The following is a 19,149-nucleotide window of genomic DNA, read 5'->3' as shown; positions in this document are numbered from 1 at the left end:
TCATCAGCAAACTCAGCATCGAGCAGGTCCTCCACCCGGACTGGGAGCTGGAGTCCTCTCAAACCAACCTCCTCTGCTGTCAGATACATGCTCATAGCTTCAGCAAAGAAGAGAAAAAGAAACGGGGCGAGAGGACACCCTTGACAGACCGATCTAGTCAACTCAAAACTCGGCCCCCGTCCTCCTGCCATCAGCACCTGGCTACGAGCTGTGGAATATAGAGCCGCCACTCCTCGAATCCAAACTGGCTCAAAGCCCAGGCGAAGCATAGCGCCCTCTAAGAAACCCCAATCGACTCTATCGTATGCCTTCTCAAAATCGAGAAGCATCACGACCAGGTCCTCACCGAGAAATCTAGCTCAGGCCGTCGCCTCCTAGAAGGTGAAAATGTTGTTAAGGATACTGCGCTCCTTGATGAATCCTGTCTGGGTAGCATGAATCAACTCCCCCAGGAAGGGCTGGATCCTCAAACTCAAGGCCTTTGCTAAGACCTTGTAGACAGTATTGAGGATCGTAATAGGTCTCCAATGCCGAATATCATCTGATACTCCCTCCCCCTTGGGGATAAGAAAGATCAAGCCCTCTGAAAAGCTCTGTGGCATCACCCCAGTGTCCAAAACATACTGAAGGCCCCTGCGGAGGCCTGGCCCCAAAAGGTCCCAATAGCGCATAAAAAAGGCAGGCGTCAATCCATCCTCCCCAGGGCAACTATGGCGCGGAAGGACCCTCAAGGCCTCAGCAAGCTCAACCTCTGAAAGAGGCTCACCCAGAACTGTGCGCATACGATATGTGACCCTCCTCTGCACATGGGCCCACACAGTCTGTCTGCAAGCATCCCGAGCCTCAATGGCTAGCTCCGCTGAAAGCAAGTCTCTATAGAACTCAGTGGCAATGGTTCTGATCTCCTCGGGCTCAGTGGCTAACGATCCGTCCTGCCTCCTGAGTTGGCGAACTCCTGCTCGAGCATGGCGGGGTCCAGTAATCTCAAAAAACTCCCCAGTCACTCTATCACCAAGCTGCGTCCACTGAGAGGCTTGGCGACGATAGTAGAACTGCCTCTCTAACCTCCTGGCGTGCCTGGCTCAGCTGGGACGCCACCCACTCACATGTAGGCTGCTGCTCCTGAAGGCGCTGGAGCGTAGCAAGGCTACGTCTCAACCACGCTCCCGCTCGCGAGTCTCTCCCAGCCGTGTCAAGGCTACAGCATGCAAAAAAAGAGCTGAGCTCAATGAGTCCCTGGGCACACTGGCCTGCTGCATCCTGGTCAGAGCTCTGGCTATCATGCCATATCCTCTCAATGTCCTCAGAAAGACTAGGATCTGTAAGTACCCTCTCTGGGATCCTCAACTGCAAGCTGGTCTCCCGTGTCCTCTCCTCAAGTGTCAAAATAACTGGCGCATGCATGGTCTGAAAAAGAGGTGCCAGCGAGAATGCCAACGGAGCCCCCACGCTCCCCTAACCTGTCGCCCACATAGAAGCGATCAATCCGTGATAGATTAGTCCCTCCCTGCCGGCGATCCGACCGAGAAAAACTAAGACTGTCCTGAGAGCGGGGGAAAGCCTCATGCTGCCATGCATCAGTGATCCTTAGTGTCATGCAAAATCGCTCCCAAGCTGCAAGCTCCGTGCCGTGCACTGTAACATGACTGCCTCCCACCCTATCGGCCGGGTCCTCAAGCATGTTGAAGTCTCCCCCGACACACCAATGTGCGGCCTCTGGCAATGCATCCGTAACCTGGGTCCAGAACTCTGCTCTGGCACTAGCATGGTTGGGCGCATAGACATTGAGCACGCCAAAGAGCTCATCATGCATCCTCAGAATGACATACTGTGCTCTACCAGGCACAATGATCCCGCGATCCACAATGGCCTGCCGCCATACATCCGCAATGACCATACATACTCCTCCCTGCCCACCCACCAAGGGGCAAAACCCTGCAGACCAAAATGTGTCCCATCTACCAGGCATCACCGAACCGTATCTCCGGATCCTGCTCTCACCCAAATGGTGCTCCTGCATCATCAGAATGTCAATACTGCCCCCAACCAGGCATCTCTGAAGCTCCTGCCTTAAGCAACCACGATAACGTACATAGTGTGCGCAAAAACACAGGGCAGGTGGGGGGAACAGACGCGAGGATGGGAAGGGGGGAGGGCGTGCTGGCTATAGCGCGAGCAAGGGGGGGGGGAGCGGAAGCTTCAGCGAGCATTAGCTTTACGGTGTATTGATTAGCATTGTGTTCAACCAAGTTACATTGGTATCAGAGCATACAGTTCTCTTTCACTTCTATCTGAACGACAATCATTGCGAACACTAGCTATCTCTACACTTAGAATACTATGGACAGCCATGCAATGAATGTTGGAGGTGTGTTAACACAAGAGGCGGGGACAATGAAATGCATGCTTCCAATGCTTTACAGGAAGAGCAAACTCATGTGGTGCATATTAGGAAAACATGAACATGTGGGATAGCTGTCCCGTGGCAAAGAGAAAATGTAGGAAGAAGAGTCCATAGCCTTAAGGGTTGTACTTAAGTCTTACTCATATGTAGGCTCTTCTTTAAGCACAACAAGAAGAATTAAAGCACTACCGCTATGAGAAACCATTGGTACAAGATCGTTTAAAGGCGAAGAAAGTTGAACCTTATATGGATCATGCAATGGCAATGATTGCTCAAGAGTTGCACATGTAACCGAGGGATGCAACACGTGTGTACTTGACTCGTATCAAGAATGCCTATGCAAAAAGGCATCCCACATGTCTTGGTATCACCACAGGTGCTCGAACAAGGACTTATGTCTAAGAGGATGAATCCTCATGCTATTGGAGAGGAACCATCGATGACTTCACGCCATGCAGAGTGCCTTATGTAGCCTGTGAAGGATGCAATGTTTATGGTAGTGGTCAAAATGTATGTCAAATGCCATTGCCGGCTGAAAATGTGCATGCACAACACATGCAACATGGGCTAAAAACAAGTCTACTAAAAAGCATCCCTTCCAAGTGAGAGACTATGGTCTCACTCCAAAGCATAAAAAGCAGTATATAAGCGAGGAAAAATGCTTTACTTGTGGTAGCATTGAGCATATTGCAAATGCATTCCCAAAGAAGAAGAAGCGTGATAATGTGAATGTATCAAAGCCCAATGTGCATATGGTTCCGGATGTGGAGGGAAAGACTTCACATGATAGCAAAGACAGGGTTGTATGTAAGGCTTGGGGATAGCTTAAGGATCAGTCCTCTTTGTTCATGTTTGATGATTGTGCAATTGAGAACTTCATATCTACACAGATGGCAGTTGCTTTTGGTATTGAAGTGGAGGACAAGGGTCCTCAAATTGAAGCAGGGTTGCCTTTGTTGGTAGAGAAGTGCAGGTTATGTCTGTTATTGGCAAGTTGCGTATACACATTCAAGGCTATGTGGATCATGAGGACTTTCTTGTAGCATCTTTGAATGGCTGTGATGTATTGCTTGCAAAGTCTTGGCACACACGCTTTAATCCGTGCAAGGCTTACAAGACCAATTGCATCATCCTCATGCGTAAAGGCCGAGAACATGTGATTGATGCTGGTAAAGAGGGTGATACTATTCTCCTTGTATCTCATGTAAAAATTAAGAAAGTAATGAAAAAGAGTGTTCTTGCGTACTTGATTTTTATACGGGATCATGTTGAAGAAAATAATGTGCATGTAAACACTCTTAGTGGTGATAGGTACAATGACTGTTTTGCTAATGAGTTGCCATCCGTACGACCGTAAGATCGTCGTAGTCTTCTTGAAGATCCTAGTCTTCTCGACGACTGAAGAAGAGCATAGAGCTCATTTGGCTATTGTTTTTGAAGAACTCCGTAGGCATAAACTCTTCATAAATGCAATGAAGTGCGAGTTCTTCTTGTCAGAGATACATTATCTTGGGCATATTGTGTCCAAAGGTGGAGTGCGAATGGATCCTGCAAAGATTGATGCAGTTTGGAATTGGCCCGAATTGAGATCAGTGCATGAGATCCATAGTTTTCTTGGATTATGCTCTTACTACCGCAGGTTCATTCGGCACTTTGCATGGATTACTTCTCCCTTGCATGACTTGACAAAGAAGAAGGCTACATCCAAATGGACTAATGTAGAGAAGGATGCATTCCTCAAATTGAAAGATATAACTACACATGGTCCAGTGTTGATCATTCCGGGTTTGCAAAAGCCTTTTAGTGTGGAATGTGATGCATATGGAAATTGCATGAGAGCTGTCCTAAATCAAGAGGGACATGCCGTGGCTTATGAGAGCTGTAGATTACATGATGCAGATGTCTCTCTTGGCATTTATGAGAAAGAGCTCTTGGTTGTAATTCATGCACTTACGATATGGAAACCTTATCTTCTTTGGGCTGATTTCATTGTGAAGATAGATCACCAGAGTTTGAGGTGTTTTCTTACCCAAACTAAATTGTCAGAGAAGCATATGAGGATGGCCAATTTCCTCTCTATGTTTCATTTTTAGATCTTGCACACCCCAGGAAAGAAGACTGTAGTGGCAGATGCATTGTCACGAAAGCCGTATGTAGCAGCTATCTCGGTTGCCTCTCATGGAGACTTGTCTGCCATGCATGATTTGTATCATACGGATGTTGATTTTGTCACTATTTGGGCTGATTTAATGGCTGGTCATGCACATGTCTCATATTTGGATGAGTGCCATACTTCTCCATATGCTGGTCATAGAGGCATAATGCCTACTACGCACATGATTGAGTGGTATTTCTTTTGGCCAGGTATGCAGAAGAACATAGAGGCACATGTACGTGCATGTATCACCTATCAAAAGGTGAAATTTGACAGGCAAAAGGTACCAGGTTTGCTTCAGCCATTGCCTATTCTTATGCAGCCATGGGAAAGTAATACAATGGATTTCTTTATGGGCTTGCCACGGACCCAATAGGGTAATGATGCTATTTGGACAATTTTGAACAGGTTTAGCAAACAAGCTCACTTCTTGCTGGTCAAAAAGACCATATCAAAGCTGAGCATATGGTTAAATATATATCTTACACAATTGTTCAAGCATCATGGAATGCCGAAGTCCATTGTGGGGAATAGAGATCCTAGGACTACGAGTCTCTTTTGGCGGGCCTTATTTGATAATATAGGCACTAAATTGGACTTCTCATCAGCTTATCACCCTTAATCAGATGGGCAAAGTGAGACTTCAAATTCATCCATGTTGGATCTCTTGAAGTGTTATAAACTTATGTGGCGGATGAGAAGTCTTCTTGGGAGAAGTACTTACCGCTTGTGGAATTTGCATACAACACGGTACATGCATCTACGGGAAAGCCCCCGTTTGAGATTCTCTATCATAAGGTGGTTTTGCCACCCATCGTTCACACAAAGGATGAGATATTTATAGCCGATGAGTATGTAAGAGACTTAGATATTGCTTTTTTGCTTAGGTACGGACAATCATTGCAAGGTCACAAGATGAGCATAAAAAGGCTACCGACAAGCATAGAAGGCAATTCGTTGTTAAAGAGAGTGATTGGGTATTGTTGAAATTTGAGAAAGCAAAGACTTGTAAAGAGGCATGGCAAAGAGGGTACATACCCTAAGCTTGCAACTAGGTACTATGGGCCTTTCGAGTGATCGAGAAAATCAATGAAGTGGCTTTCAGGTTGGCATTGCCTAGAATTTGGCATATACACAATGCTTTTCATGTGAGTCTCCTTTGCAAATATATAGGGCCGGACCCCAGTGAATTGGTCATTGAGGATCCACCAGAAGTGGATGAGCTTTAGGAGATTTTGTAGCCAAAGCAAATTGTGTATCTCAAGGAAGGCAAGCTTCTTGAAGGCAAAGTTGTTAGGCGTTAGCTTGTGAAGTTTAAGAGCTATCTTTCAATTCATGCTAAATGGGTAGATGAAGATTTCTTTAGAGACTGCCCACATTTGCTTCAGACGTATTTGGATGCTTTTCAGTTTGTGGACAATTATTTAGAAGCTGGGGGGTGTTACCATATGGCCATCCAATTGGTCCACCCGTGCTTTCTTATTTACATGGATTGGCATCCATGGTAGTTACATATGCCGGAGATTGATGCCACTCATGTGATACTGTGGACTTTTTCCGTTGGGACTTGTGCCTGATGCCTGGAGGATTGGTGTTCCATTGGGTCTGGTACCTCGTGTACTTGCTTCGAGCACGTCTTTTTTGGTATAGTCTCATGAATGGGGATTGTCGATACCAATGCTCCATTGCATAGCATCTTTATGTGCTTGCTTGCAATTGAATTTACATATTGTTTTCATGCTTGCTTTGTAGTTCTGAGTAAGGAAACGTCCGCCTGTGAGCCATGCGTGTGAAACTGTTTGCTGATATGGTTATGTGACATGTGACAGGTGGTAAGTATTGGTCATAAACCTAGCCTTGGGAATTAGCATTAATTTATAAGTAAGTGTGTATACACTTCATTAAATTTTGGGCGACCAAAACTCACTTATAAATTATGATCGGCCTTGTGTTTGCACACACTGATGTCCCGAGGTAGATAAAACCCAATGCCGAGTACCTTATCCCCTTTGTACAAAGGGCATGTGTCCATCCTAGCTTGCACCACTTGTCCTCTCTACATGACACCTAGGGTGGACATCTCACCATCTCTCTCTTCCCTCTCTCTAGAGCAGTGTTGTATAGAAACGCGTTTCGTACAGGTTTGAAACGTACGAAACGTTTCGTCCTGTACGAAACGTGTTTTTTATTCATCATGAATATTTTAATATCCTACAATCCGTCACATCGAATTGTTTCGTACCTTTTCTGTGCACGTTTCCCAGTAGCGGCCGCCTGTACTTTTTCGCCGTTTTGTGTACCAACTTGCCATCGAATCAACGCTCGTGTCAGCCCGCTTGCTCCTTGGTGTCCTTGGGCCTTGTGGAGGTGTTCTAAAGAGGTAATGTCATGTTTTGCTTCATGTTGGTTTTCTCTGCACAACTCACGAAGCAACACATTTTTTTCTCTTCCATCAATATTTATGGCATATCTTCCTCCCCTTGCTCTATTGAGGCCTAAGGCTATCTACCTTCTCTTCCCCTTACTCTATTGTTGGCCAAGATGACATTTAAAATCATGAATCATAAAATGAGATTACTTTATTTTATGTGTCACACTTGCAAGGCCAACAATCTACATTTATCCCCGCCTTGTAGGATGCCTCGAACAGGTGATTCTCTTTGCAACAATGTCACCTTCGAGTCTAGATATGGTGGATCGGGCTCCAGAAAGTGGAAATGCAACTTTTGTGCTGATAAGCACCATCGCAGTGTCACCAAGCTGAAGGCACATTTGTCACAAACAAAGGGTTTTGGCATCGGGCCATGTAAGCATGTGCCACAAGAAATCTATGATAGCCCAAAGGCTTGGAAGGCCATGCAGCTAGGTATCCCCCTCGAGGATATCCGCAATCTGGGAGAGCCTGAAGCACGTCAAAGTGCCTTCAAGAGGACTTGCCGTATCAGAGAGGAAGATACCAGTGGTAAGGTTGCAAGTGGTTCTAGCTCAGCACCTCGAGCCAAAAGAACTAGTCTTCCAGTGTTCAAGAAAGGACATGTGCAGGCTGGGATGCAGAAGGTTGCCATGAAAGAGGCAACGAGGGAGTTGATGAAGTTGTTTATTCAATGTGGATTATCCTTCCTTATTGTCAGGACTCCTCAATGGAAGAAGGCAACGAGAGCTATCTCCCGCATTGGGTGTGAGTGGGATGGCCCCTCCTACGAAACATTGCGCACTACTAGGCTTCGCAAGGAGCAACTGGCTGTGGAGATGGAGATGGAGCCTCTCAAGGCCACTTGGGCAAAGTATGGTTGTACTTTACTTTGTGATGGATGGATAGATGTGCGGAAGAGAAATGTGTACAACATTCTTGTGTCCTCTTGCAAAGGCATAATGTTCATTCGTGTCATAGATGCATCAGTGCTAGGGACAGTGGTTACAAGGGAGTTCATTATGTCCCACATGTGCCGGGCAATCAATGAAATTGGCCCTGATAACATTGTGCAGGTGATCACGGACAATGGGTCCAACTGTGTATCCATGGGCAAGATGTTAGAGGAGGAGTTCCCCAAGATTGTGTGGACACCTTGTGCGGCGCACAGCCTTGACTTGATGATTGAGGATGTGGGGAGACTTGATTGGGTGAGCCATGTATTTTCAGCTGCATCTAGGATGGTGAACTTTGTCACAAAGAGGCCAAAGGTTTTGAGCATGTACAGGGCCAATAGTGATCTTGAGCTTCTAAAGCCCTCCAAAACTCGGTTTGCATATATGTTTATTGTGATGGAGAGACTAGTGAGAGTGCGACATGGCTTATTGCGCACTGTTGTGTGTCGTGAATGGACAGCATGGGAGGACAAGGATGAGCCCAAGTCTATAGCATTCTCTCGTATGGTCATGAGAGATACTTGGTGGCAGGATGCAGAGGGACTTGTGAAGGCACTTGAGCCCATGTATAGTGTCCTTCGACTCACAGACATGGAGGGGAGTACCATTGGGCTGCTTTATGAGTTCATGGACAGAATTGGTGAAGCTCTCAATGATTGCACTACCTTGTCGCCTGACAGGTGCTCACCCTTGGGCTTTAACTTTAGTCTTTGAGTCTTTCTCTTGAGTCTTCCTATAAGTTATTTTATAAATCTTGATCTCTTATGTATGTCACATGTAGAGTTCAAGATATTAAGGAGATATGGAATCGGCGTTGGGATTGGTTTCATAGGCCAATCCATGCTGTTGCTCACATTTTGCATCCCCTTTGGAGGAATGAGGAGCTAGGGTTAGGATGGACCGAGTACATTACCAAGTTGGTGGGACTGGGAGGTGATATACAGCTTATGAGAAAGCTCAAGGATGAGCTTCTCATTTACCGCAATGGTAGCCATATGTTTGGGTGAGCTACTGCATTGCTCAGGGAGACACAGTTGGAGCAAGTGTCTTGGTGGGAGAAATACGGTATTGGGACACCCAACTTGGTAAGGTTCTTGATTCTTGAATCTTGTATCTTTGTCTCCTATTCTTTCAAAATCTACATTCAAATGCTACTCTCTTTTTGACTCTAACTTAACATTCTTTTTTGTACAATGTAGAGATGGATTGCATTGAGAGTTCTCTCCCAGGATTGCAGTTCAGGGCCTTGTGAGAGGAATTGGAGTACATGGGCTCTTTTTGACACGAAAAAGAGAAACAGACTCTCCACAACACAATTGGAGAGGCTTGTCTTTTGTCATTGCAATCTTCGATTGCTAGAGCAAAAGGGTCATCCCATTCAACCTCGCCAAGTGAATCCAGATAAAATTGATATCATGAAGTGCAAGGAGATTCCGGACATTCCTCTAGAGGAGAGAGATATCTATTCTAGGAGATCATGGCTCCGGCTCGCACTACACGATCTTCTCGAGAGGCTAGTACTAGTGGTGCACCTGTACCTCTAGAGAATGAGGCATTTGAGGACTCGGCTACCGGCAGTGACCCTAAGGATGAGGCTGCAAAGGCAGAAGATGCAGATGAGGATGAGCATGAGGATGCAAATGAGGATGAGGACGAGGATGCAGATAGCAGCTAGCATCTGCCAGCATCATTACTTTGGACATGTTATTTAGTTTGAACTTTGGACATGTTATTTATTTTGATCTTGGATTTCGAGTCATGACTCATCACCCACGTGGTGATCCTTTTGATTTCTGTTTAGTCATCACCCACGTGATTTGTGATATCATCATATCTTACATGTATTTGTTTTTATTGAAATGAATTCAATGTGGTCTCTTATAAGTTATGTCAACAGTTTTTTCTTTTGTATATTTCAAGTAAAAAATATACATGCTTTTTCTATTTTGTATGAAACCTTTTTGTACCCGTTTCTTACCTTTTATGAAACGTTTCAAGCATGAAACCTGTTTAATGCCTGCCGTTTCAGAAACGCCTAGCAACACTTCTCTAGAGGTAGGCGCCCCTCTTCACGAGGCCTTTTGGCTATATTTTTTGCACTCTCCTTTCCAACTCTACATCCAAGCTTGCTCGTGTATTTTCCAAGCTTCCAAGAGTGTTTCCAGGTGGTGTGCACTCTCCGCGTGTCTGCAAAGCTCCGGATGGAAGAGCCCGAGGAATCTTTGATCTGGGAAGTCCATGGTCCTGGAGAGTGGTCCAAACCCTTCTTGGAATAGGCAATGGAACCTCCCCCGTGATCTCATAGTAAATGCTGGACATCGGCATATGTAGTGCTCCGCCTTGGCCTCTGTATGGCAAAGCTGACATTATCTTTAGTGGTTCATATTTCCTATCAACTACCTTTTGGTTGTAATAATTCTTTCTATTTATATGATCCTTTGTACTAGGCTTCATTATGGCTGAGTCTGCCCTGTATCTCCAAAGCTGTGACAGAAACTCAGTACACAAACCTTTGTATTAATGTATGCTCGCTCTTGTGTGTGTGTGCGTGCGCGCGTGGGGTGTGTGTGTGGGAGTATATATTGATACCAAGTTCTACACCCACTATTGGGCACTGATGACATTAGTGGGGATGTTGCCATACTTTGCATGATGGAGTTGATGGTTTATTGTCTTGTGGATGACTACCATGAGGTTATAAATTGCACTTTCTTATAAGGTGAATTTAGATATGTTCCTGGATTCTTCTAGGTATATATATCCTATCCTTTGTTGTAGCCGTCCCTGGCCCATATTTGGTTGTCTCTACTCTCAACTAGTGGGATGAGGTGCGGATATGGCCAATTGTACATCTCACTCCAAATGACAGATGTGTGTCCAGTAGCGTGGGTGTGTGATAAAGCTATTCTCCATCAAGTGAAGAAGGTGTTCTTTGTAGAAGGCCATTTTCGTCCCCAGGGGCTGAGTGGGTGACCGTCATGTCCTCTGATGTTGAAAAATGCCTAGAGTGCAACCACACAGCTAGTGGGTAGAAGAGAGAGAGAGAGAGAGAGATGATGATCAACAAGATAATCAGCACAAGGCAAAGGGATTGAGAGAGTACAACAATGTAGTGGAAAGCATAAATTTATTATAGATAAGGTCCTTTTATAGGAGAGACCCCATTACATATTCTAAAGCATGTGCTAGAGATGATGCCACCACATATGCCAAATATGATGCCGCCACATATGCCAAATATAATGCCACCGCATATGCCTTTTAAGAGGTTGTTCCCACACAAGAGACTTATACATACTAGTGGTGGTTGACATACATTGGAACCACTTTATTTAAGGCCTACATTCAGTGCTAGTTTACTCAACTACCTACCACATGTTTGTTCCCACATTAATCACTATTTATATTTAACATTCCCCCCCCATAGTAATAATGTGGCTACAAAGCCTAGTCATCTTGGACTAGGTTTACTTTTTCTTCTGGCTGCTGCTTCTTGTCGTCGGAGGTAAGAAGCGGAGTTTGTAGAGTCTTCATCAACTTTCAGCTTTGCAAGCTTGTTTCGACACTCTTCGATGTAGTGCCCTAGCTTGTGGCAATCATGACACTTTCCTTCTTCTGCTTGGTGTCACCCTGTGACAAGTCCACTTTGCCTTTGTCCCTGGAGAAGTAGGCTTGGTCTCCTCTACTTGTATCACCCCTGGATCTAATCTTATTTGTCTGCTTCTCATGGAGAAGTAATCCAACCAGCTCCTCAAAGGATATAGGATTGCCTCCTCCTCTCATAGAGAGATTCAGAGAAGTTTGGAAACTCTGATAGGACTCAAGCAAGGAGTAAAGAGTGGTGGTGCCTAACTTTCTATTATCAACTACCTCGTCTATATTTAGGAGTTGTTTTTTTAGGTCTGTTACCTTGGTAAGATGATCTGCAATGGAATCACCTTCGTTCATAGTCAAGTTGTCCAGCTCCCGTATCAAGGACCTGACTCGTGCTTCATTACAGGACTGGAACATGATCTCTCAAAATCCTTCGGATGGGACTCAAAATCGAGGACCACCCAAGCAGCCCTTGCAGAACTGCAAGATCGGATGTGAGGTACAATTGATCGCTTGACTGAAAGAGCAATCATAGCCATTGCTTGAGCATCACAGGCATCCCACCGTCTTTGATCTTCAATGGGTCCAAGAGGTGGTGGTGCAATGCCTGACACAACTTGTGCCATAGTTTGAGTCCCCCTTTGATGCTGTTGAGGAGGTGCCATGAGTTGGTGTTGCAGGACAAGGCTCTTGTTCCGTGACAATCTCCCATAGCCCCTTGGCAATCAATAAACTCCTCACCATGAAGCTCAATAATGAGTAGTTGGGACCATCAAGCCGATCTTCAGTTGTCATGAATGCACCAAACCTGGAAAGTTCAATGGAAGTAGCTCTTTGCAACATCCTTACAGTAGTACAGAATTTCCCGAAGTTGAAGAGAAATTAGGAGCAGGAAAGCCCCCCCTTGATGTGAGCTCTTGGGAAAATAAGAGAAAAAGAGAGTTACGAGAGTGTGTAGAGACGGCATCGTGATATGACGGGATTGAAGGTGCGATCGCTGAAGTATACCAAAAACAAGGTGTATACTTGAATGAGCTAACACAAGACTCTGGGAGTGAAGCATAGAAACAACAGTGCCTAGATATGCACAGGTACAAGAGTGCCTATGGATGCTTCCACTTTACACAAGAATCCCAAATATTCAGCACAAGGGTTTTGAATTTGATGAAAAGTGTATGAAAAAGAAAGCCCCAAAAAATTTGTGTACTTTGTGAACAGAATGCTGATGTGAGTTGACCTTCTTCCCTCTTTTCCTTAAACGCACAAGGCACAACAAGGCTGAGCTGTGAGCTGAGAACAAGGCTGAGCTGGAGTTGAAGCTGTGGGCAGACAGTGAGCTGAGGTGACCTCAAAGCCGGTTGAGTAGTGCAAAGAGGGCGCAGGCGCCAGCTGGCTGGAGGCAGAGTGTGAGACTAGGTGGAGGCAGATCAGAGGTGGTGTGCGTTGCAGTTGTGCCATCTGGCTAGCCAGCAGCGGCAGTTGGCTGGGCAGTAGTGCCACCCTTGAGGCTGGCGGATCCGGGCAGTAGTGCCACCCTTGAGGCTGGCTGGAGGCAGAGTGTGAGACTAGGTGGAGGCAGATCAGAGGTGGTGTGCGTTGCAGTCGTGCCATCTGGCTAGCCAGCGGCAGCGGTTGGCTACGCACTAGCGCTACCCCTGTAGCCAATGGCGGTGATGGTAGCACGACGGGCGCGGCTGGCCCCTTGTAGGAACTTCTTTATTCACACAGAAGCTTTTACAATATACCGAGAAGCTTTTACAATATACCAAGGTGTGAGCACTAGGTTTTCTACAAAGCATTAGCACAAATCTTGCCCAGATAACCATCCAGTGCCAACATACAAACACGCCACAAAAAGACAACCGAAAAAATTGTCTCAAAACAGCCCCATAATCAGCTCATAAACAATCCATCAATCAGCTTGGTACACAGCCAAAAACAGTCCCGAATTCCATGCCAAAACCGCCCCAAAAACTGAGCCTCAAATCAGCCCCAGAAGAGCTCTCAAATCAATCCCATATCTGCCCAGAAATGAGTCGACCAGCCCTATCAGGCTTTGGGAGAAAGCGACCAACCATGTGGCTGCCTTGGAAGAAGTGGGAGTTCTAGAATAAGCCGACCAGCTTTATGGGAGCTATGGAAAGAGTCGACCTGTTGAAAACAGCCCAGAAACCATTGTACGACTCCAAGTTTGAGCCCAAAATATCAACTTTATGCTCTCTTGGCTTGTACTCCGAGTTTTAGTCCAAACTATCAACTTTTGTACTTTTCCCAAGCTTGTTGGCCAAGTTTCAAGTAGGTGTCTCCTTTTGTCCGCTTGTAGATGCCCAAAATAATATTATGTCCAGCCCGTCTTTAATGAATTATGATATGTGAACACACCGACTTATAAACATTATAAGTCACTTTAATGAAGAAAACCAATGCTACTCATGCTATGTGGCCATCTTTCAGGCCAAACTTTGTCGTTAGATGCTTCAACTTTCTTTTGTGGAAAAATCCCCGTTCACGCCTTGGTTCTGCTCAGTGTGTGTAAAACATTGGTCAAGACTGGTGAAGGGACCAAATGGTGGCATCCCCTCCGTCTTATAAAGTAGTTGTCCGCAATTGTATAAATCTGATACCACTAAGATATCCTTCAAGTATGGCAAATGCACTGCCAATCCATAATATTTCATAATCCATGCATTAAAGCCATAAATCCAGATCCACGATCCGAAGTCAGATACTGGCACAAGAGCCAACCGTATCAAGAAAGAAACTTTATCTATATCCGTAGTCAACAACTCTGGTAATAACCCGACACAAGCACAAGAGCCAACTGTGTCCCAAATATCCATAAGTCCATAAGCCAGATAATAAGTAGACACAGGCACAACAGCCAATTGTGTCCCAAATATCCACGAATTCACCTGGAACAATGATAGACCAACACTTCAAATACCAGACATTGCATGAAGACACATCGGACGAACCATAAACAATATAAAAACACCGCACTGAGCCGGAACAGCCGGCCCTAAATAGGAACAACTTTATTCCGATAGAGAAGCTTTTACAAGATACCAGGGTGCGGGTGCATATAACACCGGATTTTCCACAAAGCATCAAGACAAGACAAAACACGACACCAAAGGCCATCCAAAAATTGTCTCAAAAACTGTCCCATAAACAGCCAAAAACAGCCCTTGATTTTCACGTGTGAACTTGTACAGCCTCTGTACGGCTGTTGCGCAAATATACGGCTGTTGGCCAAGTTTCAAGTAGGAGCTTCCTTTTTCCACCTGTAGGTGCCCAAAATAATAATATGTCCAGCCCGTCTTTAGTGATATGTAAAGAGACTTATAAACATTATAAGTCACTTTGATGCCTTGATACTGATGCTGTGTGGCCATCTTTTAGACCAAACTTTGTCAGCAAATGCTTCAGCTTTCTTCTTTGGGAAAATCCCCGTTCACACCTTGGTTCTGCTCAGTGTGTGAAACACTGGTCAAGACTGGTGAAGGGACTAAATGGTGATACTTTTTCCATAGATGCAGGGAAGCTTTGTTAAGGAACATAGGGTGGCAAACACCTATGTTAGGCCAGGGTTTCGCACACAATATGTTTGGAAGGCTTATACAACTTTTTCAGGTTCAAAGATGGACCACGGAACATTAGTTTTGTGGATTGTTATTCATTCATATGGATTTATAAGGTTTATAAGCATGTGTCTACACTCACTGAAGTTGGTTGGCCAAATTTATAAGTGAGTACACACTAGAACTTGACTATTTTAATGATAAACGGCCAAAACCCAGAATTTGGGCGCCTTGATGCATAGAAAAGCTACATGAGTTGCTAAACAAGGCTAGAACTGATATTTTGAGGGGACAGGGTTATTTCTGGTGGGAATTGGCTTGATCCACACACTCTATGGAAAAGCTAGTGCATCTCTCCCGAGGCTGTTGTTTTTTTCAGCAGACCGACTTGCTTCAGAGCTCCTACAAGGCTGGTCGTTTTCTTCAAGAGCTCCTACAAGGCTGGTCACTTTCTTCCAGAGCTTCTACAAGACTGGTCATCTTCTTCCAGAGCAGCTACGTGGCTGGTCGCTTTCTCCCAGAGCCTGATAGGGTTGGTCGACTTCTTTTTGGGCTAATACAAAGCTAGCTGGTTTGCTTCTGATCATTTATAGGCTAGCCAATTTGTCTTTATCAGGCTTTTTGTCTCTCTCTACTGCCCTCCATCCGGCAGCACATCTGAGGGCTCTTTTGGAATTGTTTTGGAACTCTTCTGGGGCTGATTTACAGCTGTACTTGAGGGTTGATTTGTGGTTCTATTTTGGGACTATTATGGACTTTTCCTAGCCTGATTTTGGGACTGTTTTGGGACAGTTTTGGACAACTTCTGGAGATGTTTGTATCTTGGCTCTAGACTGAGATCTAGGCAAGAGATTTGCTTTATGCTTTGTGGAAAATCCGGTGCTTTATGCACCCTGGTTTATTGTAAAAGCTTCTCTCTCAATAAAGAAGTTCCTACGGGGGGCCGGCCGTTCCGGCTCAGTGCGGTGTTATTATGTTGTTTATGGTTATTTTGCTGTGTTTTCATGCTCTGTCTGGTATATTTGAAGTGTTGGTCTATTGTTCCGAGTCAGCAAGAACATCTTTTGAATTTTTAATGTCATTCCAAGTGGATGCTGAAATGCTACCTCCCCATACTTCTACTCCATATAGTATTGTTTGTCACACATGCGTTAAAAAGCATAGCTTGCACTTGCCTTCTTGTGTCACTTCTGTTGCAGTTATCCTCCAACTGGTAGTATTTTTCTGGTCCCGCCTCAAGACGGCGTTGCTCCACCTATGATTACATGGGATATCAATGCCAAGATATTTGAAAGTCTGCACAAACTCAATAGGCTCCAGAGGCTGGATGGTCCTAATAGCTATCATTTTGGTCTTTGCTATGTTTACTGGGAGACCACTGACTTTGCAAAACTCTTGTAATGTGTGCAGCAAATACTGTAGTACTTACACCTCTTGTGCAAAGAGGACAACATCATTTGCATACAATAGAAGCATGATGGAAAAGGCACCTACGGACAGCCCATGTAATCCCATTCGATCCGTTTTTTCATGTGAGGTCTACCAAGCAATCAATGCATAAGCCAAAGAGGGTGGGAGATAGTGGGCAACCTTGCGTGACACCCATAGTATTGAGGAAATCAACTAATAAGCCTGATCTAGTAATAAGTTGGCATATGGCCTTCTCTTATAACTGAGCAATTGCTATTCTCAAATCTGAAGGCACCCCTATGTGTTACATTCTCTCCCACAGATTGTCTCACGGGACAGTATCTAATGCCTTTTTAAAGTCTACAAAGCAACAATATAAAGCTTTTCCTTGTTTCACAAAAGCTACAGCATCTTTCTCCACACACACACACACACACACACACACACACAGAGAGAGAGAGAGAGAGAGAGAGAGAGAGAGAGACTTTTTTTTCTACAGGGAGATGGTGACTATGAAGTGGTTCCAGATTTACAAATTAATGACTGGCTAGCTGAGCGCATTAAGAAGGTATCTTATTGTGACCTGTGGGATTCATCATGCTTTGTAACTCTTTGTTTTGCCATTGAGCATTTACCACTAATTGTTAATTTTTTTGCCTTCAGACCGAGGAAGAACTGTTGGCTGAACGAAGATGCGTTGCTCACTTGATTGGTGAGGTAGGCTTTAGATTTCAAAGCAGACTTCAATTGGTGTACTACAATGGGCACGACATATTTGTGGTACATTTAAGTGTGCTAGGGGAAGGGTCGGATCATTTATCTCTTCTGTAGTCTCGTATGTGTGGAAGACACATGGATACATATGGAATGTCTGTGTTTCTTCAATTTTTCGTGGGTGTTGCATGACCTTTAGTAGCCCTGCAAGCTTGTCAGAATGCCCTTATTAAGCAGGGGAAATGAAGCTTTGGGAATAGAGGGGGATTAAGGAATTGGGATACCAGTGAAAGGGAGTTAGTGTATGCCAGGCGTAACCAGTGCTCCTAATCATAGATATGGTTCAATTAACTGCCATCACTATTCCTTGCTGAATCTACAAATAGCCGTTGAAGACTCCGAGGGGTAGCAATGTTTGCTGAATGCCCAAGTGGATCGGTTTGGCAGTATAAGTGTGTGTAGATATGTAGGCTGCTTGTTGACCTTGTGTTGCCACCTCGCCTGCCCTGTGGTGTGACCATGCTTGAAGGCTTCCTGCCCATTCTGCTCCACTCTTACTACCTAGTTCCAATGTTATCATGCATGCCCCGCATCTCATCCTGTCTTACTTGTCCAGACGGATGCCTAGTCTGGAAATGTTCATTTTGCTGTTTTTCTGTCCAGAGTTGTGCCAGCTATTGCAGAACCGTTATGTTACATGCAAGTGTTTTTCTAAACTCACTTGAAATGTAGGTTTGCTTCCATAATTCCTCCATACAACGTGATTTGTTTGCTGGTTGGGATAGAGGGAGAGTGGAGCAATTTTTGGGTTTTGTGTAGTGTTCTGATGTATGAACTGTTTTTGTATTTGCAGGACAATGGTTTCTGTGATCTTCCAGAAGATACTATGCTTCCTGGAGAGCAGTAGCTTATGCTTGTGTGATTTCTTATTCCTACAGCCTACAAACAAGAAGTTATTTTTGTTCCAATAGCTGCAAAGTGTGGTCTTAAACCTTGCAATGAGCTAGTGGGCGACAGAATAAATCAGATTACATATTCTGGTAGGGTTTTGCATTGAGCTTATTGTTGGACACTTTCGCTTTCGTATGCCACTCCCTGATAGGGTCATCCGGCAATTGCTCAGTGCGCTATGGAATCCTACAATTTTGTAAGCTAGGGTACAATGTCAGCACCACTTGTTTCATGTTGTGACCCTTATAATAAACAATTTTTTAAGTATTAATCACCCTCTGTAGTTCAAAAACTTGCAATGTAAAATTATAGCATGCGTGCAAATCAATCCCGAAAAGAGCTCAGTTTTCAAGGTGAGAAAAGATAGGGTGGAATTAAACATTTCACTAAAGTATCAAAGCAGGTGCAAGGGTAAGAGCTTCATAGACGACGGTGGAACATGGAGGTGGGTAGAACAAGCACAAGCATTAAACCAAAATGTGGTGGTAATTATTGTCCTCTCATCTTGACAAGCAATAGAGAGCTTGATTCTTGTGTAATCAATTAAAAAGCAACGTGTCTGCTCTGCTAAGTACCATATTGTGTATGAGTTCTTTTATCATTGTTCTTATCTTAGTTTGGCCATCCTTCTCTTCTTTTAAGACCTTGCGTCCTCAAAAGTGCGATGAGCTCTTGTGTTAAGTATCTTGGAATTGATCCTAGAGGCTCCCATTGCATTACTGTTATTACATCAACTGAATTTGTAACTAACCACATCTCCATTGCAGCAACACCATGCTTCTCTCTTATAGAGAGAGAAGTAGCTGGGCCATTCCATCTTTTTTTCGGTTGGCATGAATCTGAAACCTCTACCCTGAAGCTTATGTATCTCCTTTGAAGCTTTTAGGAAGGATTGGTCCTGTATGGCACTAGATTTGCACCATGCACCATCTGAATGGTCTCCATTGCTACGTGTTACAAATCGTTGCCATGTG

The 19,149-nt window shown here is 44.6% G+C and overlaps 1 protein-coding gene across 3 annotated transcripts in view; it reads left to right on the top strand.

Moving 5' to 3' along the window:
- Positions 1-18,527, top strand: part of LOC147636102 (malate dehydrogenase [NADP] 1, chloroplastic-like) — a 33,105-nt gene extending 14,578 nt beyond the window's left edge. For all 3 annotated transcript variants that reach the window (XM_086801526.1, XM_086801528.1, XM_086801527.1), the window contains 3 exons: positions 17,010-17,078; positions 17,174-17,227; positions 18,078-18,527. In XM_086801526.1, the coding sequence (XP_086657652.1) occupies positions 17,010-17,078; positions 17,174-17,227; positions 18,078-18,131 (177 nt within the window). In that variant the 3' untranslated portion in view covers positions 18,132-18,527. The remainder of the gene's footprint in view (positions 1-17,009; positions 17,079-17,173; positions 17,228-18,077) is intronic.
- The last annotated feature ends 622 nt before the right edge of the window (positions 18,528-19,149 follow it).

The sequence above is a fragment of the Cibotium barometz genome, chromosome 8, assembly GCF_041138505.1.
Source record: "Cibotium barometz isolate CiBa-2024 chromosome 8, ASM4113850v1, whole genome shotgun sequence".
In the NCBI taxonomy this organism is placed as follows: Eukaryota; Viridiplantae; Streptophyta; class Polypodiopsida; order Cyatheales; family Cibotiaceae; genus Cibotium; species Cibotium barometz.
Note: the sequence above shows the minus strand (reverse complement) of the source record. Positions and strands in the feature narration are given on the sequence as shown.